A 27977-nucleotide genomic window follows, 5' to 3' on the forward strand; every position below is an offset into this window, starting at 1 on the left:
TGAGCAAGATGTGATGCTGTAAAATAGCTCCCAGAAATAACAGAGATTCTGCACTTCTCCAAGTCAGTGGAAGTTCTGATGATGAGTTTTGACAGGCACTGGATTAGGCCTAAAACATTCCCAACTTTTTGGCCATTGACAATTTTTTTGACAGTTTTGTAACCTGTAGAGACTTCCTACCACAATATAAATACGACAACATTGTAAAGACTTCCCTCAGGGAGATGTCTTTGCTTTTAGCTGGGCACCTTGTTACACCCCAAGGGAAATCAAACAGGGTAGGGAAAAAGAATTTGATATCTGTAAAGTTGCTTAGCTTTTTCCTTGCTCTACTAGATATTTGTATTTTGTTATCTCTGGAGACAATTTACTATTTGGGAAAATGAAAACAACTCTCCTAAAATAGAGTTTTACAGTTTAATGATCCCTGCACTGAAATATTACATTATACACTTAGGTTGCATACAAGATGGAGAGGGAGGGTGGAACTGCCATGAGGTCAGATCTCCATGACCCCGTGTTCTTTGCCAAATCAATCATCTCAGTCTCCTCTTCACAAGGTGATGGTGACACCTCACAGAGCTGTTATGATAATTTGTTTATATAATAAAAGTACATGCCTCAAGGGATAAAGCTTTTTGTACCTACATAATTTCCAACATTCCCAGGTTGCCTTTTGGTGTGGGATTACAGAACATCTGCTCTATTTAGTCCTCCTAGTATTACTGTTAATGTTTTGGCAAAGGTACCTGGAACACACCATAGATGCACACATACATAATATCAAGATCATGAGGAATGTATTTAGGTCCTGTTTGATATATAGCATGTCAAACACAGAAGATAAACCAATATAATGTTTAGCTTGATGTGGCCTAATTTGCAAAAAAAAATTGGGAAGATTTAGAATTAAGTGTTTCTTAGCTACTTTAGGACCTGTCTCAGGTTAACTTGTTGTAAAAAGGGAGATGGATCTATAACTGCTTAGGAGGCCAAAGGAGCTGCCAGGCTGCAGCAAGACCCAGAAGCAGGGCTACCCTGAGCACTTTCAACGTGGCAGATAAGAGGTGTAAGGAAAAGAGCAGTGTGTGAACAGTCAGCAGCAATGCTGGGAGCAGGGGAGGGGCGAGCTGGAACCAGCAGTTTCAAGTGGAGAGCCTCAAGGGATCATTATGTCCATCCATGCTGACCTGAAGAGGAAAATCCCACACATTTGCAGTGTCTACGTGGGCTTTGCTGTTCTTCCCACCCAGTCCCTGGTTCCTACTCATGTATCTGTTTTCCAGGGTCAAAGCTGTTTCTGAAGCAAACTGAGCACTAGTTTCTTTGCATGTGAGTGGAGCAGTGGAACGGACTTGTTTGCTTTCTGTTTGCTTTCCCTGCTTCACCTTCTGGTCCCAAATGGTGGTTTCCTACTCAGGCAAAGAGCAGGGATACCTGCAAGGACAGGGCTATGCTCCATTTCCACTGTGCCCCACCTTGCACCTCTGTGCAGAGCAATGGATGGCTCCCACAGGACACAGCTCCTGCTGCAATGCAGTGGCTGGGAAGATGTTTGAGTTGCACAGCTTGACCCAGGACTGAGATGAAGGATGGGTATTATTTCCCTGAGTAACCTTGAATTAATCACCTCAGAGTGCACATCTCAGTATTCAAGGGAGTGGGATGGCACCAATGGTTCTGCAGCATCCTGGCACATCATTTCACACCTCCCTCAGCCACTGGCCCTAAAATGGGGACCAGGATATGGGCCCAGAGAGAGCAAGTTGTGATAACAGCGATAGCAGTGCTGTGCTGGTATTGCTGGGAATGGCAGGGAGCACTTCCCACCTCCGATGGGTCAGAGGAGCAAACTCCCAAACAACCCAGTGATTCAGACCTTGATGGCAGCAGCACACTACATGGGGTAAGAAGAGAACTCCAGGGAGGAAGTAGGAGCTTAAAGGACTATAGTAAATGAGTATATTTAAATCCTTTTAACAAGGACCAACAAGAGTTGGCTTGGCACAGATAGCAGTTTGAAAATTAAGTATGCACCTAGAACTTGCAAGTTCAGTCCCTCCAAACAAATGTGAAAGGCTTACAACTTAAAAATCTAGCTTTGACATAACTGCTGAAAATGTCTTTTAAAGAGAAGCCTTTGTGAGATCTTCCAAAACAAAGAGAAAGGCAGCCCAGAGCGGTATCCTTGTTACCAGCATCAGCAGATGAATGAGAGGCAGGAGAGGGTCAGCTGTTTGAAGAAAATTAAATCTTTCACTTTCTGACCACACAGATTAGACAGCAGAAGAAAAGTTGGCTGTTTTCAGATATCTTGTAGCATTGAGGAGAAACCATCAAAGGGAAACTGTCTGCCTTGTGGGATAATCATTGGGCAAGCAAGAGGATGCAGCAGATAAAGATGATGCTTACCCAGAGAAGCTGAGCCACAAAGAACAAAGACTAGTTCTGGGGATGGCCTCACCTACAGGGAAAAGGAAATGGTAACAAGGGGAGAAAACAATGTACAAACCTCAGGAAATCTGGGTTCCTCAAGTGCATTCTTGCAGCACTGCCTTAAATTTCTTACAGAAGTTTTGCTGTTGTGATCAAGTTCTGATTTTGTGGTTTCTAGAAGAGGCATTTGCAGCTCAAGTTCTGCAGTATTTATATAGGCAGAATTCCCAGTGTTTTAAGGGGATTTTTCCATGGGTAGGTATGGGCTCTTTCAGCTTACTTTTGACTGGGTGAGTGAGGACTTGGAGTCTGCACAATTACCATACCGTAAGTATTAATAGATCCTTCCTAATAGGAAAGTTATTTGAATTTAAAATTGCAGCTTAGTTTCTCTAAACTACACATAATCTATTTACTTACAGTACAGCTTTCATTCTGCACTTCCCTATCTCCAGCTGTAAAGATTCAAAATGCCACACAACATAAAACTTGGCTCTGGAAGCCATGCCATGCTGCACGGCATGCATCAATGTATGTTTAGTGACATTGCAAAATCAGGATTTGCTCCTGGGAGGCTTCAGACTGCTCCCAATGGAGTCCCATGAGTTAGATCCCTTCTTCTGAATGATGGAGTTGTGTTCCTCGCCATCCCTCAGGTTGGTGGCTCCAGATAAGTGGGTGTGGCTGTGCAGATGCTCCACAAAATGACCTTGCTCCATTCAGCTCAGTGCCAAAAAGGGTCCTACCCAAGCAAGTCACAGGTATGTGCTGTCACTTCTCACCCTGTACAGCTCCTGAGCCTTGTCAAACCTCATCCCAGAGCAAAATTAACTGGCCACCTAATAGAAAACTAAGAAGAACTCCAAAGCTTTGGTAGGCTTTCCTGTGACAGTGAGCTGAACAAGCTGAGCAAGGCAGCTCTCACCAGCACCTGATGTGGTGATGCTGAGAGTGGTGGATGTGGGATGTTTGTTTGAGATGGGGATGCCCTGGGCACCCAGCCCCCAGATGAACCAGACCTGTTTCCCAATACTATGCTGATTTGAGGACTGAAGGCTGCGCCCCTCTTTCTCAGGACAGCAGCAAGACTAGCTCCACGTAAGCCTCCTCCCCTCCCCTCTGACTCAGCCCTAATGCTATGCTCAGCTTTTCACCTCTCCTTCCTCAGGCAACTGGGTTCACTTTTCCTCGCTCCCCCTTTGCTGATCAGTATTGCTCCACACACCCAACTGGCAGCACAGGCTCCCCTGGCACTCCTGGAAAATGTGTCTCCACACCCACCTGAGTTAGGGGTAGAGCCTACCCTTCCTTCTCCTGCCATGATTTCTGGAGCATTATCCCAAGCTAAGCACCTCTGTGTATCTCCCTCTGTGGAGACTGAAAGCTTTGGGGTACAAATGGACATTGTAGGAAGGTGGTCAGGGCTCAGGGTGCTCTGCAAGCACCCTGAGAGATATGGGTGAGTTATCTCATGGTAAGTATCCAAGATTTTAATTAAACCTGGTTTATAAGGGTGGGCACAATGCCATGCAGGGAGGTTATGTGCCATTACACCTTGCCCTAAGGGCGTGCTGACTTGGGTCTCCACAACCCTGGAGATGCCTGCACTGCTGAGGCTCTGCCTCCCAGCCCTGCAAGCCTGGCCAGCCAGTCACAGGGCTGCAGATGCACAACTTTTCAGGTGATGCTTTATTTACTCTTTTATACTCATCATAAAAAAATAATAATAGACTTCTAATAGTTGAGATTTGTAGGACTTCACCAGTTGTTTTGAAGACTCAGGAGGTGCCATTTTGTCCAGAAGTGGATTCTGAATTGATTTTTATTTTAAAACTTTCCCCTTCAGCAAATACCAACATTTCTGTGCCTTGTCCCAAAGTTGAGCAAAGAATGTAAAGAACTTTGACATTTTCTATGGAAGTGCAAATTGAACTTCCAAACTTCTATTTTGCCTTGCTTACAGGCTTTAGAGGTTTAAAAACCTTTCAAACCAAGGTTGGGGATTTTGATTTGAAGAAGGGGTAGAAGACAACGCTTAATTACATTTAGCTCTAAAGGATGTCTTAATTTTTTACAGAGATCTTTCAAATTGTAAAACAAAATAAAATAAACTCAGATAATCTAATCTAATAATATAATCTTCCTCTTCCCTCAGGGTGCCTGAAAAGTGCACAACACAAATCTAATCCTGAACAAAAGTTGCTTGAATTGCCTCTTATCTGAGAAATGCAGAAGAGAACAACTGCTATAAGAAGTGCCACACAGGGGATTCTTCAATTGCTGGTCCATTTCTTCAAGCTGCCTTGGGAAAAAAAAAAGGAAAACGTTAATTATGTAAGAAAACTCAGCTCTCCTCCCAGTGAGTGACAAAAGTGACTTATCCATCCAGGACCTGGCAGAGTAAGCAGCTGCTGGTGCCGCTCTGCCCGGGCTACTTTGGGATTTTAAAGCCTTTTGGAAGGAGCCGGCGGGGAGCGGGCGCCGGACCTGGGTGTGCAAAGCCGTGGCTCGCCCGCTCCGTCCAGCTCCAGCACTGGCTTTTCTTGACCAAACCTGCGACTTCGGCGTTCGCCGGCAATGAGAAAAGAAAGTGACATACTGGAAGGAGTGGAGTGGGGGGGAGCAGAGGAGGGCGGGCTTTCTCCTGCTTGATCTATGGAGCACGCCCCTTTTTAAACTGAGCCGGCAGCTCTCGTCCACCAGCCCGACGGGGGGAGAGGCGGAAAGCGAGGGAGAGCAGGCAGGCAGGCAGGCGGCGGCTCCCCCGTCCCGGCCCGTCGGTCCCGGTCCCGGTCCCGGCCCGTCCGCCCCGCGCACCATGTGCGGCCCCCCGCGCCCTGCGCGCCGCCCGCCCGCGCGCCCCTAACGCTGCCCGGCTCCTGCGCCTTCCCGCGGAGCGCTCCGGGGGCCGGGACGGGAGAAAGGAGAGGAGAAGAACAGAAATTAAGAGGCAAAGGGAGGAAAAAGGAGGAGAAGGAGCGGAGGCGGGGAAGGCTGCTCCTCCGAGGACAGCGCGCAGCACCATGCAGCTGGCGCCGCTGGCGCTGGCACTCACCACGCTCTTCATCGACGGCTCGAGGACGGGAGCGAGGAGGCAGAAGCTGCACCCCAGGCAAGGTAAGGGGGTGCTCGGGGAGGGGCGCGGGGAGCGCTGCGCTGCCGCCCCCCGGGGCTCGGCCACCTCACTCAGCGGCATATGCGTCTGTCCCCTCGCAGCCCAGCTGCTGGAGAAGCTCAGCGAGTACGAGATCGTGACTCCTACCCGAGTGAATGAGTTCGGTGAGCCCTTCCCCACCGATGTCCACTTCAGGCGGCGCCGGCGGAGCACCAGTGCTGCCCCCGACGCCTGGACGGCGGCCGCCGCCGCCTCCCCGAAGGCACACTACAGGCTGTCCGCCTTCGGGCAGCAGTTCCTCTTCAACCTGACGGCCAGCTCGGCCTTCATCGCCCCGCTCTTCACCGTCAGCCTCCTGGGAGAGCCCGCCGCAGACCAGCGGCGCCTCTACGCCGAGGCGGCCGACGCCGACGTGAAGCACTGCTTCTACCGGGGGCACGTCAACGCCCGGCCTCGGCTCACCGCCGTTATCAGCCTCTGCTCCGGGATGGTGAGCCCCGCGCCCCGCCGCCGGCCCGGCCCCGCCCCGCTGAGGGCCGGGGGCTGAGGGGCGGAAGCGCGGAGGAGGAGCGGGAGGAGCGGGACCGCGATGGGCGGGCCGGCTGAGGGATGGGGCCGGCTGAGGGATGGCGCCCGCCCCTTCCCCTCGCTGTGGGAGCGGCTTCAGCCTGTCCCGGCCGTGGGTTTCTCGCACGCCGCTGTTAACCGGCCGAGTTCCCCGGAGCGCTGCTGCTACTCCGCGGGTTTTGGGAGGAAAAATGCGGTGCACTGACACCCAGGCGTGCGGTCTGCGGGCTTGTCACTAGCGCTGCCCCGGAGCCACCCAGCTCCCCGGACCAGGGGCATCCCGGTCCCTGGTACCCAGCTTCGGTGCAGGGATGTTGGCACCGGCATGAACAGAAGCTCTTACAAGGGCTGACTCTCCTGTGCGTCCCGGTGCCTTTCAACCCCACGGGGTGCCGATGCCAGGGGCTCCCCAGAGGTTTCTGCTGGCTTCATTCAGTCCAGGAATTCCTCTGGGTGCATGTGTTCACCTAGGCTTGGACACATGTGTGTGTGGCTTCCCTCCCAGCTACTGGCCATGGATCCCAGTGTGGGATGGCTGCAGAATGTTCTGTCTTGGATAGTTTTTTATTTATTTACCAAATACCTGTATTCATAGCTGTATGCAACTAGGAGTGTTGATGTCTTCTCATAAGCAGGGATGTCACTTGCTGGACACTTTCCTCTGGTCCTTATATGTGGGTTAAAAGCCTGTCTCAGGGAGACATACTGTGTGAAACCAGCACATGATGGGGTTGCACTGGGGCTTCCAGCACAGAGCAGCACCATCACCCTTCAGGCTATCTCGTTAACATCACTGGCATAAGGACAGGGTCTGGCAGGCATGCCCCTCTCATGCTCCCCGCCTGTGGGTCAGTAATTAGCCCTCTGTAAGCACCAGTGGGTGGCTGTGCAGCCCAGGGTGGGTGCAAGCAGTGTGACCGAAGCAGTGCCTGCAGAGGGGTTACCACAGAACCAGGCACACCTCCCTCATTAACCACTCACTTTGTGGGGTAGTGCTGCTAGGCATGAAGCTTGTCATCTCACAAAGCTGACCTGTTCCTCTCTCTGGTCCCTCTCAGCTAGGCACATTCAAGTCTGATGATGGGGACTATTTTGTAGAGCCACTCCTATCGCTTGAGGAACAGGAGTATGAAGAAGAGCACAATAAACCACATCTTGTCTACCGACACCGGACACCTCCAACCAACTCTTCAGGGGACAGGCAGACTTGCAATACTCCAGGTACTCATTTTGTTACTGCCTTGGATGACTTGATACTTGGAAGTGCTATTTGCAGTTAAAAGGCAGTAGGTTTGTGTGGGAAGGAAGGAACATAGAGTTGAGGGACCCTCCTAGAAATGGTGCTGTGAATGCTAGGACTGGGCTTGTGGTGGTAATGCTGTCCTGGAGAGAAGTGGTGCACCTGTGCTTTCTAGGAATTGGTTATAAAGAAGTTGTGGTCAGAAAAAATGTTATAGTTTCCCTTTGATTCCTGATGTAAAGCACACAAGAGAGCTTTTGGTCTGTCTTGCCTTGAGTGTCCTGTGAGCCCTTAAACTTGTTTTCTGTTCTCTCCTACATGTAATTTCCAACCATCCTAATCCGATACACTTTCTGTCTGATACTCTGTCCTTTAAATGACATCCTTCTGTCTTGGTATTGCTGTGCTCCTGGTCTTCCCTCCCCAAATCTGGCTATGAGTTTCCATGTCTTACTTCTTACTTCTTTCTAGTGGAAATGAGGAGGTCCTAACGCCAACCCTGACAGTTCTTCCCTTAGTAATCGCTTTTCCATGGTTCATTTTCAAAGGCTTTTTTTTTTTTTTTCCCCTTATGGCCCTTCCTCCACCAGCACCATCTCCCTGACCTCCTCACTCCCTCTTTCTAGTCCTTACACATATGAAAGAGCACAAGCCTTTTTCCCTCCCCCTTCATGTGCCTTGATGAGCAATAGCCTTGCTCCTACTGTCCCTATTATCTGCAGTGGCCTCCCGCTGCTCTCTGCTTCCTTGGCTTCCTGATGTTCACAACTAATCCTCCCCTTTGGCAGCAAATACCTAAATTTTATCTGCAGAAGCTTATTTCTTCAGTCTCCTGTTTCACCTGCTGTTTTGCCCTCCTCCTTTGGCCTGCAGCTAGATCTACAGGAACTTTAAAGCCTAAACAGAGTAGACCTTGACTGGGTTCCCTTGTGGGCTGCAAGCTGCTCATATGCTGCAAAGTAGGTGGAGTTGCTCAGGAAGTAGAGGTACCACTGGAGGAGATACAGGGCACGGTATGGTGCCCAAATTAGGCTACAATTAGCATGTGTTACTTGTTTGGCACTCATGACTGTGGATCATGGCTGTGCTATAGAGCTGTCATTCTGTTCAGCTTGCCCTGATCATGCTAAGTCCAAAGATGCTCTGATACTCTGTGACCAGCCAGAGCAACATGTGTTTCTTCTAGAAGACATGTGAACCCACTTCCACTTGCAAACCTATGTGCCAGGGGTACAGCGTACCTCTCGCAAGGCTGTCATTGTTTGTTCTTCCAAGGGTTGCTGCTGGAATATGCCATTCTGGTTTCTCTCTTCCAGCTGTTTCTGCTCCCTTCTTTGAGATCAGATGCAGGAGACTCAGAACAGTTGGAAAGAAACATGGAATCTGGCACATTGCATCAGTAACCCTTGGAGGAACGGAGCAGCAGATCACAGGACTCATTGAATCAAAGGTAGCTGGGAGGGCTCTGAATTTTGCTTGTGGACTTGTCTCTGTGCTGCTGTAACAGACTGCTGTATTTCACCCTACTGTATCATAGATCCCGTTTAGGATATTATTTTTCTGTATTGTAATTCACAAGATTAATACTCCATCTGTGATTTTACCAGTGTGGTATACATCTCTTCCTCCTTTGTTCCAATATGCTTTGCTTCTTTTTTGTCTTTGTTTTCTTGCTCTTCTCAGTTGCTTCATGTACTGGAGGGAGGAGTTCTTACCTCTCAAACACAAGCTTAAGTGTTTCAGACAGGCATGAGAATCCTCCTGTCCTCTTTCCCTCCATCTCTGCCTCTTTACCATCTCTTCTTTTTGTCATTGTCCAAACTTTTAAAGGGAATAATGCTATGGCTGTACATGTATGGTGAACAAGTCTTGGTTATTTCATTTAAAGAGTAAGTTCAGAGCAGGTTGGGCAATGCTGAACCTTGGCATCCTACCTGAGGTTACAGGTAGAGAAGGTGTTTCACATGTCTTTGCAACAGAGGTGAACATGCAAAATCTAGCAGCACTCACTGTTTTAGACAAGGTGTATCTCTAACTCCTGTCAGAGGAGAATGGTTTCATGAGAGTTTGGGAGTTACTCATAGTTGTAGGGTGTTGTGAAAATCCAGTTTTTTGTCAGAAGAACATGTGAAATGATGTGTTTGCTTTGCAGGCTGTTGGCAGGGGTGGAAATTTGCTCTAAGAGGAAATTGATGTGAAGGAAATCTAAGGTACCCCCCTGAGGTGAGCAAGGGACCCTATGTTGCCAGGCAGTGGTGCTATTAAGAATGACTTTCTGATAGTCATCTTCCTGGAAATGATTAATAAGCAACATGCTGGTGTGCCCTTGCCATAATGATGTAATTTTAGACTTCTTGAGGTATTCAGGAAAGTTTCCCTTGTGAATTGACTAACAGATTGAGTAAAAGATTTCATTTGCAGCAGTCTCCCTGGTCTTACTGTTAGTTTTCAGTGTCCTGAGGTCAGCTTAGAAAACCAGGTATTTTAATTAGCAGTTTCTGATAACAGTTTTAGGTCCTCTGACATAAAAGATGCTCTGCAGGTGTTCTGGAAAAAGATCTTTTTCCTCTGAATGCTGATGGATATCAAATGGAAGCTGTGCTCTGCAGATGAACTTTCACAGCAGAGCACTGGGGTCTCTGGCAATGCATTTCAGGCGTCTGGCATACAGCTCAGCTGCCGCAAGAAAAGCCTTGGACAGAGTTTTCCTTGGGGTAACAGGTTAATGTAGTTTCAGTCATAGGAAATAGTGCGTTTTCCTCTCCTTCTTTTAGCTAGTGCCGCGAATCAGTTTGTCATCTGGCCAGGGATCTGGCTGAATAATTAGTTGTGTTTTACTGAATAGCCCTGACGGGATGAGGACTTGGCCAGGCTGACAGCATGATGTCACTTATAGGTGCAGCACCACTACCACCCATCGCTTCAGGATAGCAAGCTCTTCCGACCAATTATTAAATATCCGCTTTTTTGAGGTGGAGGAGGAAGAGAAAAGAAATTGTGATCCTAAAAAAAGAAAAAAGGAAGCGGCTCATTGCAAGGCTGGAGAGCACAGCTTTCCTGACTCCAGTGATAAAGGCACGGAGCTGCATCCTGTGTCCATGTGCCAGCCACCTCTGTGAGGCCAGCAGCACCTCCCCAAGCCCCCATCCAGTGAGACCTTCTGCCAGGAGCAGACCCATGAGCCCTGTCCATGTGAAACCCTCAAGATTTGGTCTTGCAGAGAGATGTCCAGCTCCGGATGCCAATAGGACACTGTCTTTGGTTATCACAAATAAACCACTTCAGGCTGTCTCTTGCTCTGGGTCTTATGTCCATTTATGCTGCTTCTCCTTTCTATCATATTTCCCATGGTTTTTGTCACTGATGTATGTGTATATGTATTTGTATGTATATTTTGATTGTTGAGTTCTCTGAAGCTCTTCTCTTCTGGTTTTGTGGGGCTCTGTGATAGCTTTGGCTTTTTACTGAGCCTTCATAATCATTCTGCCTGTTGGCCAACCCTTGTACCAAGATAGATGTGGCCTCTACCTGCCTTGGTTGCACTGAGCCACAATCCCCCTGTGTCCATGAGTGTAATTGCACATATTGTGCCCTTTTGTTGCCCCACTTCTGTTGCCTGCCCAGCTCTTGCTCCAAGCCTAGCAAATTCTGTGCAGCTTTTACTGTGACCCTGATGCAGGACTCCTGACTAAATTTTTTGGGGCAGCTTCTTTGTACCCACTGCCTTCATTTGTCTGATCTGCGCTTCCAATTTCCATCCCGGCTTCATTAGTTAAATACCTCTCTGTTCTTGCCTCATTTCTCATAATACTTTTATATTCAAGACCTGTCTGGGGCTGGGATGAATAAACCAACAACTGACTGTATAGTGAGTGTGAACTGCTCCCTTATTTGCTGCTGGTCAGCTGTGCCCATCCCAAGGCTGGCATTGGACCTGGACTCTGAGGCTGCACGTGAGGATCTTGCACAAAGTCCTTGCTCCTTAATGAGAGCATTTAAAGCAGGAATATCCACCACGGGCAAAACTCCTCATGCAGAAGCAGCAATAACACTCTGATGGTGCCAAACTAGTAGGAAGACGATTAGAGCTGTTCCTTTTCTGGAGGGAAGCCAAGGGGCTGTAGCCAGCAAAGAGGCCTTCCAGCAGTTTGTGCTGAGGTGGAGAGGTTTTGGAAGCGGGCTCAGATGAGTGCAGGATAGAGCAGGTCTTACCTGCAGCGTGCTGACTGTGCCCCCACCCACTGCTGGCAGAGGTGGGAAAGCCCAGTGACTCACCTGCTGAGGCTGCTTTCCAAAACCCACCAAGTGTTACCAGCACAGATGGCTGCAGGACACAACCTGCAGGCTTAGCACACCCCAGTACCTGCCAGAAATGGATGCAAAAGGGTCTCAAATTTGCTGGTATTTCGTTGGATGTTAACAGCAGTTTGACTACTGGAGAGTACATGTGACCAGGCACAGCAGCTCCACAAAGGGGAGCCCCATGTGGTCCAGGTGAGGAGGAGAGAAGCTCTGTGTGTAAGTTGTGCTGAGAAGGGTCCTATAAAAAGCAGAAACCAGCAGCATGAACCAAGTCTTGCTGCTGAGCTGGTGTGAAACCGATGTACTCAGTAATATGTCACTGATTTTTCAATTGCATTAATGAGTAATTTGTAATAGATTACCCTTTCATAGTAACTGTAACAACCTTTCCCACTGAACATGACACTGGGGAACCACCAGAGCAGAGGAGTGCTGCCTTGTGTCCTGTGCCAGCAGGTGCCTGGTGCTGCCAGCTCAATGATTGTGATCTTTTTTCTGCATGATGATTAGAACCAGCCTGCTCTCCTAATGCCAGCCAGCTGCATGGGAAGTCACTGGTGAACCCATGGCACAAGCAGGAGATGGTCCTGCCACCATGCTCCCATGTACTTGGAAGGGGTGGTCAGATTGAATGGGGGTTTGTTAGTGTGTTATCAGTGCCATGACCAGGGAGGAGACTTGGGGAAGGATGTGTGAGGGATCTGGTGCCGTGGCTAAAGCCTGACTTTGTAGTGTGGTTTTTCATTGGTGCAGGGAGGGGATGGGCTTCTGTTCCCACTCCAGCTGTCGTTCAAAGTGTGTCCACAGTGTTACAATTGGCAATGGAGTGGAATGGGGCCAGTGGTGGAAAATTTCCTGCTCCTTCTACACACCCTTTGCATGTGTTATGTTCTTACTTTATAGCAGTTTTGAGGCAGAAACTTTGAATTCCTTTTCCACAGGACTTAATGTTAGTACTCTTGTGAGTGGTCTGTGGTGAAATCCCAGATCCTTTGCACTTGGAGTGTTGATCTAGAGCTCTTTATTATTTTTGCTGTTTCTTTTGGACTCTGTCTTGCTTCCAACTGTGCCCCATTTTTTTTGTTTGTTTTCAGCTCTTCATCCAGCAGAATTTTGCATTCTAGGTGTCTGGTTTCCAGGCAGGTCTTCAGGCAAATTCTGTACTGCTGAGTGTCACGTAAACTCAGGGTTGCAGGAGATCTGCAGGGAGGTTTTCTTAAGCCTTTACTTCCAGGTTGAGCAATCCTTGAGCTCTTTCAAGAGTCTGTTTAAGCTGTCAGCTTTGCTTTTGGCCTCAGGGTAAAACACTGACTTTGTTCTTTTCCTCAGAAAAGTTTCTTATCTTAAAGAAGTGGATTGTAATTTTTAGTCAGATAGTAATTAATTCAGATTTCCTTCCCTCCCAGAATAAAGAAGAGAATTGCATCACAACTCCCATATGCTAATGTAATTAATTCTATTTCTGCCTCCCTGTTGAGGTAACAGCACACTAAGATCAGGTGGGCCTGGGAAATCAAGCACAAGCTTTTGCAATGCTGAGCTGGGGAAGGGATCAGTCTGTAATGTTTCAGGTGTCTTGTGATGGGAAGTGAAATAAGGTAATAGACTGACTTCAATTAAAAAACATTGATCACAGTCAATGATACAGATCCCATAATTAGTTTTGGTTTGAGATTCCTCAGTGTGAGGTGTAAGTAAGGTGCATGCATTTTGTTGTTACTGTTAGTATGGAAAATGTATCAAGCATCCATCTGGCACCCTAGAGGTATAAGATTTAAGACTGTGACTAAACAAAGTATTGTTGAGTGGTTATTGTTCTGCAATTTAAACATGGTAAGTGACAGAGTTAAATTATTCTCCTGGAATGGACATACTTTTACTTCATCTGTATGGACATCCACTGAAGGAAGAGAGGTGGAAGAAGCAGAGGGGGATCACTTTGGTGTTTTCTGTCTGTTCCCTGTGGCATATACTACTGAAAATAAACAGGTTGACTATTCTGTGACTTCTTATCCCATATGCCTGTAATGTCATTATCTCAACCCTGTGGCTAATTGCTGAAAAATATTTTTTTTTTTTTTCTAATGGGATATTTTGTCTTGTCTTTTACTGACTGTCGGTACAAAGTTGTGGTGGCCTAAGTGTTGTTCTTGTTGGCATGGTACCGCATAGGTGTCACTAGACACAAGTGTGGGACACAACTTGGTGTACTTGTGACTGTTGTGCACTAGAAGTTGCCTGAAGAGCATGTGTGGGAGTTCTGTAAGATGACCTTGAATCATTTTCTCCCACATGTTCAGCTCATGTATTTGTATCTCCTTTCTTAAAGTGGCAATTTATTGCTTTGTTCATTAATCTACTTTCTGTCTACTGTGCAAAATTGATAGCTTTCACGTACAACTTTTTACCTTAGGCAGAAACATAATCTTCTAGGCTGGAATGCATTCTGATATTCATCACCAGGAAAGAAAACATCTAGAGTATGTGTGGTCTTCAGTGTTAGCATGTTATAAACCAGATAATGTTTTATTACTGAGGGAAGTTGATTGCTGCTCACTGCAAGTCCATGGTTCTCAGCATTCTGGTTTAAGCAATGAGAAGAAAGGCAGGGTCACCCTGACAGATACCAGGGATCAGCATCACCTTGAGCTTTGGCACCTCCCAGTCTCTATAGTCACAGGTACAGGATGCAGTGGGTGAACTGGGGTGGAACTGTTGGTTTTTGCATCAGGGATGCTTCATGCCAGTTTGAAACTGCTCACGACTTTATAGCTTTGCTTTCTGGCTTTAATATTTTCACATATTGCAAACACAAATTCCAGGCTCTGGGCTTGACACCTGGGACTGACTTCAGCAGCAGGAACTGCTGGACATGGACCTGTCTGTGGATCTGAGCATTGGTCCAGCTGGACATTTAGAAAACCTCTTTAGTAAAGTGTGTGTGCAAAGTTCAAAGTGGAGGAAGGTGAGAAAACAAGCAGGTGTGCCTTGGTCCTGAGGGCTTATGATCCATCCATGCAAGTATTTTTCTCAGTAACAAAAAAGAGTTCTTTGTAGGAGCCCAAGATTTTGATTCTGCTGTAACAGTTAGGGAGGCAACTATCCTGAGCCCAGAGTGCTTCTTAATTCAAAGAGAAGTATGAACAACATGAGCAATCAAAGCTTCCTTCCTTTACATTGCTCTAAGAGTGGCATTCATGAAAGTGCTGATATTTTACTGCATTTTCAATAGTTCCAACCATGAAAGTTTGATCTATGCAGTTTTGTCCAGTTCTTGCTGCTGAAGGCTGAAATCCAGGTTAATGTCAGTTGTGTGGGCTCAGATTAATTTGCAGTTGAACACTTTCTCATTTGCAGATCTGAAACATCAAGATCAAGCAAACTTTCATTTCCACTCTTAGTGCAGAATATCTTTCTTTTTGGATCCCAGCTGGCCCAGATCCTTCATTTCCCTTCCAATGTAGCTCATTGGTCTCACCTCTGTTAATAAAACCTCTTTTCCCTTCCCAGCTATTGCAGCTGCTCTGGTTGCACAGTCAAGGAGCTATCCAGAGGGGAGGCAGGATTAGCCATGCTCATAGGATTGATCATCTCAGTGTGGTACAGGGCAAGGCAGTGGCTGGTCCCCCGTTATATTTCCATCCCTGGCTATTGTCCAAGCAGGATGTGAAGCTGCTGGCAGAGAAGGTGTGTTAAGCTCTGGGTTGTGCTGACCACAACCACACCCCACAGTAACAGGGGTGAAAATTTGGCCTCATGCAAATCCATCTGAGATACATTTGTAGATGTATAGAAAGATAGATAGAGATACAAAACATCTTGATATAGAATTAAGACAGACCTAGGGCTAGAAAAATTCTTTGGTACAGCTTGGTAGGACTTGTTTGTGTCCTAAAGAGGAGCCTGTTCCCATTCTGTTTCTTGGCAAGAAGAGCCTAAAAATGGGGTTTGATTTCAGCCAGTCTGATCTCTGCATGAAGGCAAATCCATTCTGCCTCTCTCCTCTGTTTCCCGGGTGATGGCAGTCCCTTGGGCAGCTGCTGCTGTACCAGCTACAGGCAGCAAATCCAGCCAGGCAGCTGCAGCTGGAGCTTGTGCTGAAGCTTTTGGCCAGGGTTTGCTCCTGTGGAGTTGGGGGAGACAAGTCACACACTGACTGACTGCCTTAGGGGAACTCAGCTGAATTTTGGTGTGTTTTATGGAGGTGTGCAATAAATAATTAACTTCCAAATGATAGTTTTATTATCTATGTGACAGGATCAGAGCAGGGCTGGAAACTATGTGAGCCAACTGCTGAGTAGCAAACTTAAAAACTTAAAAATCCTAGGTCACATTCAGAAAAATTATGATAATAAGTCAGTTTGAAAAGATCATACTTTTTCCCTAGCAGGAAGATGTTGTTAGCTCAAGAAGGAGAATTTTTTCCCCTTCTCTTGCTCTCTCTCTCTGTGTTATAATTTTTTTTTTTCCACTGCTATGTGCAGCTCTTTAGAACTTGGAGCTGAACTGAAATTGCTTGAATTGTTACATGTCTCACTTAATTGTGCAAATTGCTTTCTATTCCAAGGCCTAGTTAATGTAGAAATGGAAAGGATTAGGACTGTTGGGGTAAGTGGTCATTCCATCTTTTAGTATTTGGGTTTATTATAACAATAGCTGCTATGTCAAAAGCAGATTCTGACTCTGCCTTGTCACACAGGGCCTGAGTCTTCCCTGCCCTCTTTTTTTGTGATAGATCCAAAGTACATTAACCAGCAGGAAATATCCATAAATCAGCTGAATGGGTTCTGGGCTGAGGTTTCTTGCCCAAGCAAAAGTAATGGCATTAGTGGAAAGATGCCATCAGGAAGCGACATCCTTTCACAGGATTGGATCTTCTTTGTAAGTCCCACATTACAAAGAAGAAATCAAACAGAAAAAAATTAAGATAAACTACCAGGTCGTATAAAGACAGTGAAAACAGCATAGATTGGCTTAGTCAAGTATGCAGTAAAATGGACATTATTCTAGCTTTTACCTGCATCTCAAATGAATATGAACTGTTTAACAGTGCATGAGTTCACCTGATACTTGAATTATTGAGCTGCTGTTTGCATGGTTTTAAAGAGTTTGTCTACTCACTGGAGTTTGGTTTTTCTACAAAGTAAAAAGAAAAATTTTTATTTCTTAAACCCATCCAGTTACATGTGTACGTAGATATGTTTCAGGTCATTGCAAAGATTGAGGGCTTGCCAAGCAAACCATTTTTCTTCCTGATTTCTGTTACTACGTTAACACAATAGACAAAAAAGAGAAGAAAATAAGGTAGGGAAATATCACACCCTTTTCTGGTGTTATGTGTGGCAGTAGGAAGCTGGTGCTGTAAAATCACAGTTTTGTGTAACATGAGAGGTTTTCCCTTCTGCCTGATGGAAAGGCAGCACATTGCACCATTCAATGAGAGCACTTTTGTTGTGGCCATTGTAATGGAGCGGGATATCAACAGAATCAGGCACACAGAGTTCCTGCAGTGCCTGTGTGCAGCTCCCATTAACGTGGTCAGGGTTTTACAGATGAGTTGAGAACAGTGCACAGCCATTGGCATTTAATTTTTTACAGGTGAGTGCACACTATCTACATGCAAGAAAGATGGGTGAAGATAACAGTTCACTACTACCAAAGTCCAGGAGTGGCTTTCCATGCAGTGCATCCCCATCACTGGTGCCTGGTTTTCCAGTAACCAGGCTGAGAAACACCCAACAGGTGACCTGTCCAAATAGCACACTGCAAATGTTGGAGTGACTTTGTGAGTGGAAATAATTCAGTTGTTTTGGAAGTGATGATGTGTCTGACTTCATTTGTGTGCTGGATGGGGAAAGAACATTGATACTGTACCAATAGCAGCATTAGGTTAATGATTGGACTTGATGATCTTAGGTACCTTTTCCAGCCTAAATGATTCTGTGACTGTGCCAGATCTCTGCACAAAAAGGAAAGTAATTTTTCTGTGCTGGGCATACCTGGCTGTGCTGGGCTCTGATTCTCCTACATGATCAGGGGCAGGTCAGGGCTCTCAGAAAAAGATGTGGAATTTCATCTGGTATTCTCTGGGTTTTGGGTGGGTTTGTGGGGTTTCTTTTAGTGTGTGACACCAGCTGCAGGATTTCAGTGCAAGCCCAGTGAATATGAATTAATTTCTTTCATACACCTTCTGTGTGATAGGTGTCTTGAAAGATAGGTGTCTTTGCAATTCCCTCTTTTTGTGCTAACTTCCCTCTGCCTGGATTGTTGAAGGAGAAGCACCTGAGCCTCATGGTCCAACTTGGGGCCCTGCAGAGCTCTGCCTTCACTCCACAGCCTTGTTCAGCCTCACTCAAACCCTATTGAGCATCTCCCCATCCTTAACACATTTTTCCTTGGGCACTTGCTCCTTTTGGAAGTTAGTTATTTAAAAGAGAAATTTGAGTGGCAGGCTCAAAGAGAGAGGAGAGGAGAGGAGCTGGCTGAAGGGCTGGGGTTAGCACTTTCTCCTCAGTCTGATTCTCTCCTCACCTTTAAGTTATTTGTATGCATAGTTGGCTCCCCAAGCTGATTGGCACTGAATGAGTCGGGATAATGTCATGGTTGCCCACGAAGCAGTGCCAGCATGAGAGCACAACCTTGCCAACACAAGGGCATTGATTAGAGCAGAGGAACTAGGGCAATCCAATTATAACCACAAATGCCATTGGCTTTCTCAAATTCTTACTCAAATAACTGCAGACTCTCTGCTGTATTAAGGTGGTCTGGACTATATAAAAAATGAGAATTTAGAAGACTTAGGTAGTGCAGAGTAGACAGGATTTAGTTCTTAACTACTCTATTGCCTCTTTACACATAGGGCAAAGGATAGTATTTTTCAGATAGGTAGAAGCTGGCTGATCCCCTTTGCCTGCCGTGACCCTGCAGAACATATTTATTTTTTTGGAAATTATTACAAATATTCCTAAAAGGAGACTACACAGGAAAAATAACTAAGAAGTTTCCTATCATTTAATCTTGTTTGAGCATTGAATATTCCTTTGTTCCCTAATATTATGCTTCCTCTAACCTACTCAATGGGTCAGATAAGGAAATGTGATATTTTTCACCACCATGACGAAGTGAAACTAAAGCTACAAAGAGCATGAGGGTTGTAGCCTGGAGTCATAGATGAATAGTTCAGATCTGGCTTTATATTAAATGCAGAAGTGAACAGTCTTTCGTGGATGAATCACATTCAATTAGCTACTTCCTATGATGAACTGATTAAAAATTAAGTGGCATCAAATAAGCCTGATTTTACTCTTACATTTAAATAATGCTATAATTACATACTAATCAGATGGTAAATCTTAATTGTACATGTTCCATATGTTATATATGCCTGTTCTCCCTCTTCACTTTGTCGTCTTTGTATCAGCATGGAGTATATTTTCAGGCTGCTTTTATGTTTGGCCTAATTGAATATCAAAAGCAGTATATGTGAAACTTCCTGAATTCTATTCTTTTGCCAGTGGCAGCTGTGCTATTAGATGACCTTTACCATTCCTGTAGCACAGAATAATAAAGGGAGGGGGGGAACTGAAGCCCAGCCGTGTTATTGTTAGAGACAGAAATAAATCATATATAATTGCTTTGCTGTGAAGGCCAAATCCTGCCGTCCTTCATGCCTGAGTTAGAAATACAGGATTTGGACCTTTGTTTCCTGTGGTTTCCTGGCCACCTTGGACGTGCCCAGAATCCTCACAGTGCTGCTGCAGTGGCTAATTACCATTGCAGGGCTCCATCCCTCCTGTATGGGCCAGGAGCTGGCTCTGCTGCAGGCAATGTCCTCCTCTAAGTGCTACTGGCTTCCCCAAGGTGGCTTTAAAAATGAAGCCTTAGATGTTGCATTACATGGTGGGCTTCCACAGAGTGCTTCTGGTTCAGTTCCCTGCTTGTTTGGAGCAAGCCCACACGACTTTGTTAAGTAATAGGTATTTTGGCTTAACTTACACGTGGTATTAATTTTATTCACTGCAGAATGTACTGTGTGTTTTCTCTGCCTTTTAACCGTAGATCACGACCACAGTCACAAAAAGAACAAGCGGAAACACTGGAGAAGGCAGTGGGCAGAGAGCAGCATCTTTTCTGACGTGGAGATGTTGAAACAGAGCCTGGAAGTGAATTCTTTTTCTGGGGACAGCAACAAAACTGGGACCATTGGTGAAAAGAAGAGCCACAAGCGAACGAAGCGGTTCTTGTCCTACCCGCGTTTTGTGGAGGTGATGGTGGTGGCTGACAGCAGGATGGTCGCCTACCATGGAGCCAACCTACAGCACTATGTCTTAACCCTGATGTCAATAGTGAGTGTTCAACCAGTGCAAGTAGATTCACCCACAAATCGTTTTCTAGTGGTCACAAAACCCCTCTCTGCTGTGTTTGTATGCAATGCTATCAGTTTGCCTTCCCTAGAGCATGGAGATAATGCTGGGGTTACACTGAAATGGTAAAACGTGGCTGGAAAACACTGGTTGGAGTCTTCTTTCCCAGATCATCACACTTCCTGATCATTCTCTTCCAGCTTTCTGAACATCAGACACCATGAGCAATATCACTGGTTGTTTAGTCCACATGCTGTACTCTTCTTTTTATTTAAGCCCAGGTGAAATAACAGCTAAGTTTAAAAGATACTTCGGGCACTGTGCCTTCCAGGGGACTGATGCTGCTAGGTTATGCAGTTACCTGACTTCTCGTGCTGTCACAAGGAGAAGGAGCCTTGATCCTTAGCACAGTTGTCAAGTTGGCTTTCCAGGCTAAGAACAAGCACCTTAGTAGCTGCAGGTACTAGGATGCAGTAGTGCAGTTTTCAGACAGGCAGTTCTGTAGATGCAGAGTGACTGGTAAGGAGTATCCAACATATTTGTGTCTCTGGAGAGATGTTCATCCTGTTTGAGGGTAGAAGTGCAGAGAATATGTAGTCTGAAAATGCCCATGTCAAAATCAGGAATAATTAGTTGCTTTTGACAGTCTTGGTTGGTGGTCTTTGTGTCTCAGAGCAGAATGATCCTTTAATTTGGTGAAATGTGTGCTAAAGCAAAAGGAAATGTTGGGGTTTTGTGATACCAGCAGATTTTTTTCATTCTAAATTGTGTTTCTGCCAGGAGGTCTCTCCAAGTAGCATCAGAGCACTGAGCAGTGCAGAAGAGCAGCCCAGGAGAAAAAAAGTTGCAAAATGGAATATATGTATGTTGTCTTAATTGTTTGTTTCCTTAAATATTAACAGTAATTCCAAATATTGCTTTTTGAAACAGGTGGCTTCTATCTACAAAGACCCAAGCATTGGAAATTTAATTAATATTGTTATTGTGAAATTGGTCGTGATACATAATGAGCAGGTAATGAAAATTTTCTTCACCTTCTGCTTGACAATGGTGTTTGTAGTGAGCATTGTCATGAATAATTAAAATACCTGCTTTCTGTGTGTTGCTTATCAGGATGGTCCTGCAATATCTTACAATGCCCAGACAACATTAAAAAACTTCTGCCAATGGCAGCAGTCCCAGAACCACCCGGAGGGAAGTCACCTTCGGCATGATACAGCTGTGCTTGTTACCAGGTGTGGTGAATATTCTCATGAAAACTGTAGCCAGTTGTGTGTCAGGGGCTGTGAGCATGTAATATATGGGAAACATTCAGGTTTTGATGTGGATGTAATGATACTTGTAGTTGTGGGAGCATGTGTCCACCATAAAAAGATAATTTTGAGAGTTTCGAGACTCTCTAAGGTCTGCCCATGGGTTTAGTGTAAGATGAACAGCTCTGACTGTGGTGGGGAGTTAGTTTGGACTCTGGATCATCATGGCAAACCAGCATGAGAAGGTCCATTGGAGGACCAGTAGTTGTTTCTGCTGTTGTTACTGTGCTTGTTCCTTAACTCACTGTTGCATTGAGAATTAATGTGTCAGGTCTGTTCTGCTTTCAGACAGGATATTTGTAGAGCGCACGACAAATGTGATACTCTGGGTAAGGAAAACATTTTCTTTGTGTTTCAATAACTTTTTTGTAGTGACAATGTTAGTTGCCTGTGTTGAACTGTGAGTGACATTTCCTTTTCTATCATAAACCTCTGTGTTCTCTCGTAGGTCTGGCAGAGCTGGGCACAGTCTGTGACCCATACAGGAGCTGTTCAATTAGTGAAGATAATGGACTGAGCACTGCTTTCACAATAGCACATGAACTTGGCCATGTGTATGTTTTATGTAAATACATTTACATTTAAATAGCCCAATATTTTTGTTAACTAGGGCTTACCAGCCAGGTTGGGAACTGGTACTGCTGAGCCTGATTATTTTAGGAGAGATCAATATACTTGGTGAGAAGATGCACCACTGAGATAGATGAAACTGTGGGGTGCTCTGGAGCCAACCTGAGAGCAGCAAAACCAGCAGGGCCGTGTTTTGGGGAGGATGAATGACAGAGTACCATAAGCAGCACCTAAGCAATGATGTCTTGACCAAGCCATTGGAACTAGGCAGGATTTTGGGCAGAGAGGGAAGGTGCTGGGTGCCTTGGGGAGGACCAGGGCAAGGGATGCTGGCATGTCTCAGCTATCTTTTGGGACTGAAGTCCTCTCTGAGAACGAGTCCTCAGCCTGCCACAGCTTGTCCCACAGCTGTGTGTGGTGCTAGTGAAGGCAGTGCAGCAGCTGTATGTGAACTTAGGGCATCTGGGAGATGATCAGGTGTAAAAGTGAGCTTGACTCAGCTCTTGAACTGTTTCACCATGGAAAATCTTGTGCTGCTGGACATCCCCAGAAGAGATGCTGCCATTCACCTTCTCCAGTGGAAATTTCTTTCAAATGATTTTTGCCTTTTTGTCACTACTGAGATTTTTTCTCACTACTAAGCAGTCATGTGAAACATCATCTTAGATCACATAGTCCTTTACCCTGGCTACAACCTTAGGCAGCTGATTCAGTCCCAAATCACCACACGCCTGCTTTGCAGTGGAGGTCTGTAGGTGTGGGATGGATGAGTACTTGGGAACAGATCTCTCATTGTTCTGAACTCTGTTTTTCTTCATGGAGAGCTGGCTGAGACAGTCTATTTTTAACCACAGTAGTATTTGTTTAAATGAGACTTCCTGACAGAAAGTCCCCAAAGTTTTGGTGTTCCCCACACCTAACCTGTGGCTAATTCTTTCACTAATGCTACCCCAGAGCTGCTGGGGGCGGGGGTTAGCAGTGCTCCCGAGCAGGAAACGCCTCTATGCTCTTTTTTTCAGAGAGCAGAGTGAAAAGATGGTTTGTTGGAGGTAATCTTAATGGAATACAAACTCCCCAGCCTTGGAACACAGGATCACACCAGGTCACTTCCCCTTCCCCACTTCAAACAGCACAGAGCTTTAAGCCGCTCTGTCTCCATTAGCGAATTTACCACATTCTTCAAGGTGTCATGTGCTGCAAACTTCGCGTTGGTTTCTGCTGATACCAATGCTTACTGGCATTTTGTAAACCTGCCACATAAAGTGTAGGAGCCAAGTCTATCCCTGGTGCAACCCTGCTTAGGCAGCAGTGTGGCCCAGGGTATTCAACTGCATTAGAAAGTCTTTTGCATCCAACACGGTATTGCCTGTGTTCATGAGAGTCTGCAGTCAGTGGACTCAAGTCAATCATCTCCTTCAGAATTCCCTCAGATCAGCTCTTGGATCTGTGGGCTGTTCCAGAGTATTTACCATTTTTATGAAGGAGGGGCCAGACTCCAGCCTGTCTGCAGGATAGCAACGGTCAACTGAAAAGGAAACTGCAGCTGGATTTGCATCTTGCTCCAGGCTCCCTGGAGACTTCTCTGGCTAAATATATGCAGTCATGGAGTGGAGAGCTCAGCAGGGTGCTGCACAGCTTTTTCCAGATGAGTGCTAGGAACCTTGTTCATTAACACTTCTGAATTTATTATGAGTATGTGTGTGTTCATACTTTCATTCTGTATAAAATTACTTTTTTATACAGAATAAAAATACTTTTATCCTGTATAATTATATCTGTCAGCAGCATATTTAGGAAAATTTTTTGGGTTTGCTTGCATTTAGTTCACGCTGTTGCCCTTGCTCTGCTAAATACTTGATGTTTGCCTCTTAACTGACTCTGCTTTTCTCTGCTCTTTTCCTCTTAGATTTAACATGCCACATGATGACAATCACAAGTGCAAGGAAGATGGAGGTAAAAATCAACAGCATGTCATGGCACCAACACTGAACTTCTATACCAATCCCTGGATGTGGTCAAAATGCAGTAGGAAATACATCACTGAATTTCTGGAGTAAGGCCTTGCATATGCATGTGTTGGGCTGTTTTCACATGTCCATGTGTCCCATGGAGCTCTTCAGTTAATTTGGAGTCCTAGTGTGCAGCGTTTGGAGGAAATCAGAGGGATTTGTGTGTGCACGCATCCTTTACATAGAGCAGGAATGCACCCCTGGCATCCAGTCCCTGCCAGTTCAGCCTCATGATAAGCTGGCAAGGACCAGCCTCTCAATGGGGAAGAATAAGTCTTCTCCCATGGATATTGCTTTTAAGGAATGTGTGTTCTCCTCAAACCTGAAGAATGACTTTTGCAAGCCTTGTGGCCCAGATACGGAGCTGTGTTTTAGAAGGCAGATTGAATCTGCCTTTCTGCTCCACAGGTCAAGATAAAGCCCTGGCACTAATCCGTGGTGGGAACACGTTCCAGGAGCCCACGGGTCAGTTTGATGCATAGTGATTTGCCCATTTTGCTGTGATGCCTTCCCGTGTGTTGTGGTGTGGAACAGAATGAGAGCCATGATGGTGTTCTGACAAATCCAGGAGCTCAGTCCCTTGGGCAGTTCTGCTAATCAGTGATTTTTCTTTCTGAATTCTTTATAAAAATGTGCCAGTGCTTGCTCAGCAACTAAATGCACACTCAGAAATGCTTTTGCCATGGTAGCTGACTGTGCTGTGGTGGATGGTTGCTGTCACAGCACAGGGGTGGTGGTGTATGGGTAACACACCCTCCTCTGCTTGAGTTTGAAATAGCTCTTGTAGTGCTTGTTAAATATGGCAATATGGTGTGCAACTGCCCTAAGTCTAATTCAGGCAAACATAAATGGGTTCTGATCTCACCACCTCCTGTTTAACATCATTATTCTGATTTGTGTTGTAGCACTGGTTATGGGGAGTGTTTGCTTGATGAACCTTCATCAAGAACTTACACATTGCCTCAGCAGCTCCCAGGGCTGATTTATGACGTCAACAAACAATGTGAGTTAATTTTTGGACCCGGATCCCAAGTGTGCCCCTATATGGTAAGTGAAATTTCACACTTTATTTTTCCTGGTTTTGCCAGAGCAAAATAAGGTCTCCTGGGGTTGGATGAATGGCAGACTCACAATCCATCAACTTACTGTCAAGCTTGTGAGTTAATGATAAATCCTAGGGGGGTAATTTCATAAAGGATTATCTGTCTGGTAAGGCATGTGGCACACATTTAATGTTTTGATCTCTGCAATCACTTAAGCAGATGCAGTGTCGGCGACTTTGGTGTATCAACGTGGATGGTGCTCACAAGGGATGTCGAACCCAGCACACACCTTGGGCTGATGGGACAGAGTGTGAGCCTGGAAAGGTTTGTAATACCTTGTGGTTTGTGTCTTGTGGCTCTATTTCCTTGGGCTCAGGCTGAGCATATCAGTTGAAATCATCCCAGTGCCAGTTGTGTGGGGCATGGCTCTGACTGCAGTGGTGGAAGGCCAAAGCAGCTCAATGTGTTTTAAGCCTGGTGGCGCCTGGGACATGTCCAGCCCAGATAACATGATTTGAGTCAACTGCTTGGCATAACATTGTTAAAGCAGGTATTCCCTCTGGAGTGCTTACCTTTTTAAATTAATGCCCTTGAGTGAACTTTGGAGCAAAACTTTCGCAAAGCTTCCCTAAGCTTTTGTTAGAAATTGCCTATGTGATGTGAGCAATTAGTAATTTTGTGTAACATAAACTTGTCAGCTGGCTTTTCATCTTGACAACTTCAGAATAAAATATAGAATCTGTTGACATTTTCTGTATGGAATATTTTTAGCAGTAATTCATAGAAACTTTCCATTTCCATGTGCAATGTTCATTTCCAGCTAGCATTGTGGTTTCTAGGATAAGTGTTTAATTTTTAGTTGTTCGTATCTGTAGAAAAATAGTTGAGAGGATTTTTCTTTTATTGAGATACTGAAACTTTTGAATAGAAATGCTAACTGGTTCTTACCATTCTCCATCTGTGTCTAGTAAAAATAGTGTGATGTTATTCTGCATGGTATAGCTTAAAATTTTCTTTTCTTACTCTTAAGATCAACATTAATAATAATGTTTTCTTTAGAAAGAGTCAAAGTTTTAAATCATAGTCTCTTAAATGTACTTTAATAAAAATTCTTGTTGCTATTTTAAATATAGTTTTCCATACAGGCTGTAGAACTCTAGAAATTTATCTTTTGATGCATGTGTCTGAAAACTCAATTGTTCAATGACAATTGACTGATTTCCTTCAGGCCAATGGGCATCATGTGTCAATTTGCCTTCCTTTCTTAGGGAAAAGTGCAACTGCAGATTTGTTTTTATGGTTGAGAATATGCATTAGAGATGCAATTGGAATGTTTTTGAGTGTAGGTATCTGCAGATTCCCCATGACTTGAGACCTTGTGCCCTCAACTTCTCTATTGGTGAGCTTGGGATCTGCTCGCTGCTGAAACATCAGCAATAACTGAAATTTTCTTGAAATTCCAAAAATCTGGGCTGCAGCAAACCTGCACTTACCCCTAGTAACCAGAGTGATGTGCAAACAGCAGCAGCTGACAGATCAGCACCCCCTCAGAGCTGCCCTTGTCGTGCAGTGTCCAGCTGCATGGCTCCTAACAAAGACCATGTGAGCAAAAACATTTCAGGCCACAAATTTAGACATTCTGACAAGTTTTGACAAACTAGATACGTGTGATCTGAACGTCTCAGCTGAGAGCATATGGGCTCTTAAGAAAAGGTAATGCAGCCCACTCGTGTTTGGGCATTTAAATGTGTTCTCACAAAGGGGTGTTATGGAGTAATTTTTCTGTCTGTGTGTTCATCTAATTCAAGCTTAAAGTTTGTGTCATCATAAACTCTGTCCTGCTTGGTATTTATTTAGGCTTGTAAAGTGCTGAGGTGCGAGTATGAAGTGCTTTTCCTTGGAATAAATTGCTATTTTGGTACTCTGCTGTGGCCAAGAGCCCTGTCAAACTGCTACTTGCTGACTAATGCCTCAAGTCTGCATGTTTAAAGCCCATGCTGTATGGGTTGGCAGATGGAGAAAATACCATACCGTTTTTTATGGAGATATCTTTGGAAATAAGAGAGCCTGAATAGCTAAAAAAAAGATTTAGCTGAAACTACTGGGATGTAGATTTAACTGGGCTCTAAATTTACTCTTAAATCAAGGGCATTAAAAAACATTGAAGTATTAACTTACACATATTTTACATGGGAGGACACTGAATTTGATACTGCTAAATCAAGCCATAAGCCCAGCCCAGAGTCTGGCTTTGCTGGGTGATGGTTTTACCATGTTCCACAGAACCAGCTCATTGTTGGGTGGAGATAAATCTCTGCAAGAAGATAAAGGGGGTTGTAAATCTGGGCCACTCTCAGTTGTGGTTTTCAGGGCTGTTTAAAGAATGGTAACAGAAGATCAGATGAGCAGCAATGATTTGTGCCTGCTGCCCTGTGGCAGCAGGTAATGTGTCTGTTATGCATGCATGGAGCTGCACAGCCCCTTCTGCCCCCTGCTACTCCAGCCAGCCCAAGGATGGGAGCTGGATTTGGGGAATTATCTGGAACTCCAGTGGCAAGACAAAGGAAAGGAAAGTCTGCTGTAATGTCTTCCATCCCTGCCAGGGCTCTCCAGCTCCACTGTGTGTCTAAGATGTTTTGAATTTGCTCCAGACAATCTGCCTTTTATTCTCTTCATTCTGTGAGCTGTAGGCTTATAGGAAAGAGAGCCCTGGCAGGCTTTAGTCTTTCTGCTCTATCTCAACATAGAAATTATTTTTAAAATGCAAAAGGCACAAAGGTTGCACAGCCAGACTGTTCACAGTGTGGTTCCAAGAAGCACCATTGCATTTTCATAGGATAATCTTGCCATTTATTTAAAACAGCTGTTCTTTTCCCCTGCTTCACTTTACCCTCAACTCCAACCCCCAAATTTTTAATAAAATCAATGGATGTAGATGACTTCCTGGTTAATACTCAACCATGGGATGGGAGACATATAGGTCATGTCACGCTCTGTTAGCTGTGTTCATTCACTAGTT

General features: G+C 45.3%; 1 protein-coding gene and 1 long non-coding RNA gene across 8 annotated transcripts in view; one reads left to right on the forward strand and one right to left on the reverse strand.

The window, feature by feature from the left end:
• Window positions 1-4107: 4107 nt before the first annotated feature.
• LOC117002413 lies at window positions 4108-5578 on the reverse strand. Of its 2 annotated transcripts, none has more exons than XR_004419276.1 (2): window positions 5492-5567; window positions 4108-4995 (listed from the first exon to the last, which is right to left on the reverse strand). It is a non-coding gene; the product is annotated as an uncharacterized LOC117002413 (long non-coding RNA). The 2 variants fall into 2 exon arrangements; XR_004419277.2 differs by having other exon boundaries at window positions 4223-4738; window positions 5492-5578.
• ADAMTS9 (ADAM metallopeptidase with thrombospondin type 1 motif 9) overlaps window positions 5269-27977 on the forward strand; it is a 79003-nt gene continuing 56294 nt past the window's right edge. For 2 of the 6 annotated variants that reach the window (XM_033071491.1, XM_033071494.1), the window contains exons 1-10: window positions 5288-6041; window positions 7177-7339; window positions 19719-20005; window positions 20954-21037; window positions 21137-21258; window positions 21625-21665; window positions 21785-21890; window positions 23813-23959; window positions 24821-24962; window positions 25175-25282. In XM_033071491.1, the coding sequence (XP_032927382.1) occupies window positions 5460-6041; window positions 7177-7339; window positions 19719-20005; window positions 20954-21037; window positions 21137-21258; window positions 21625-21665; window positions 21785-21890; window positions 23813-23959; window positions 24821-24962; window positions 25175-25282 (1782 nt within the window). In that variant the 5' untranslated portion in view covers window positions 5288-5459. Of the gene's footprint in view, window positions 6042-7176; window positions 7340-17308; window positions 17403-19718; window positions 20006-20953; window positions 21038-21136; window positions 21259-21624; window positions 21666-21784; window positions 21891-23812; window positions 23960-24820; window positions 24963-25174; window positions 25283-27977 lie in introns of those variants that run through there. The other 4 variants (XM_033071495.2, XM_033071493.1, XM_033071492.1 and 1 more) reach the window with 4 other exon arrangements.

Source organism: Catharus ustulatus, chromosome 13 (assembly GCF_009819885.2).
Source record: "Catharus ustulatus isolate bCatUst1 chromosome 13, bCatUst1.pri.v2, whole genome shotgun sequence".
NCBI lineage: Eukaryota > Metazoa > Chordata > Aves > Passeriformes > Turdidae > Catharus > Catharus ustulatus.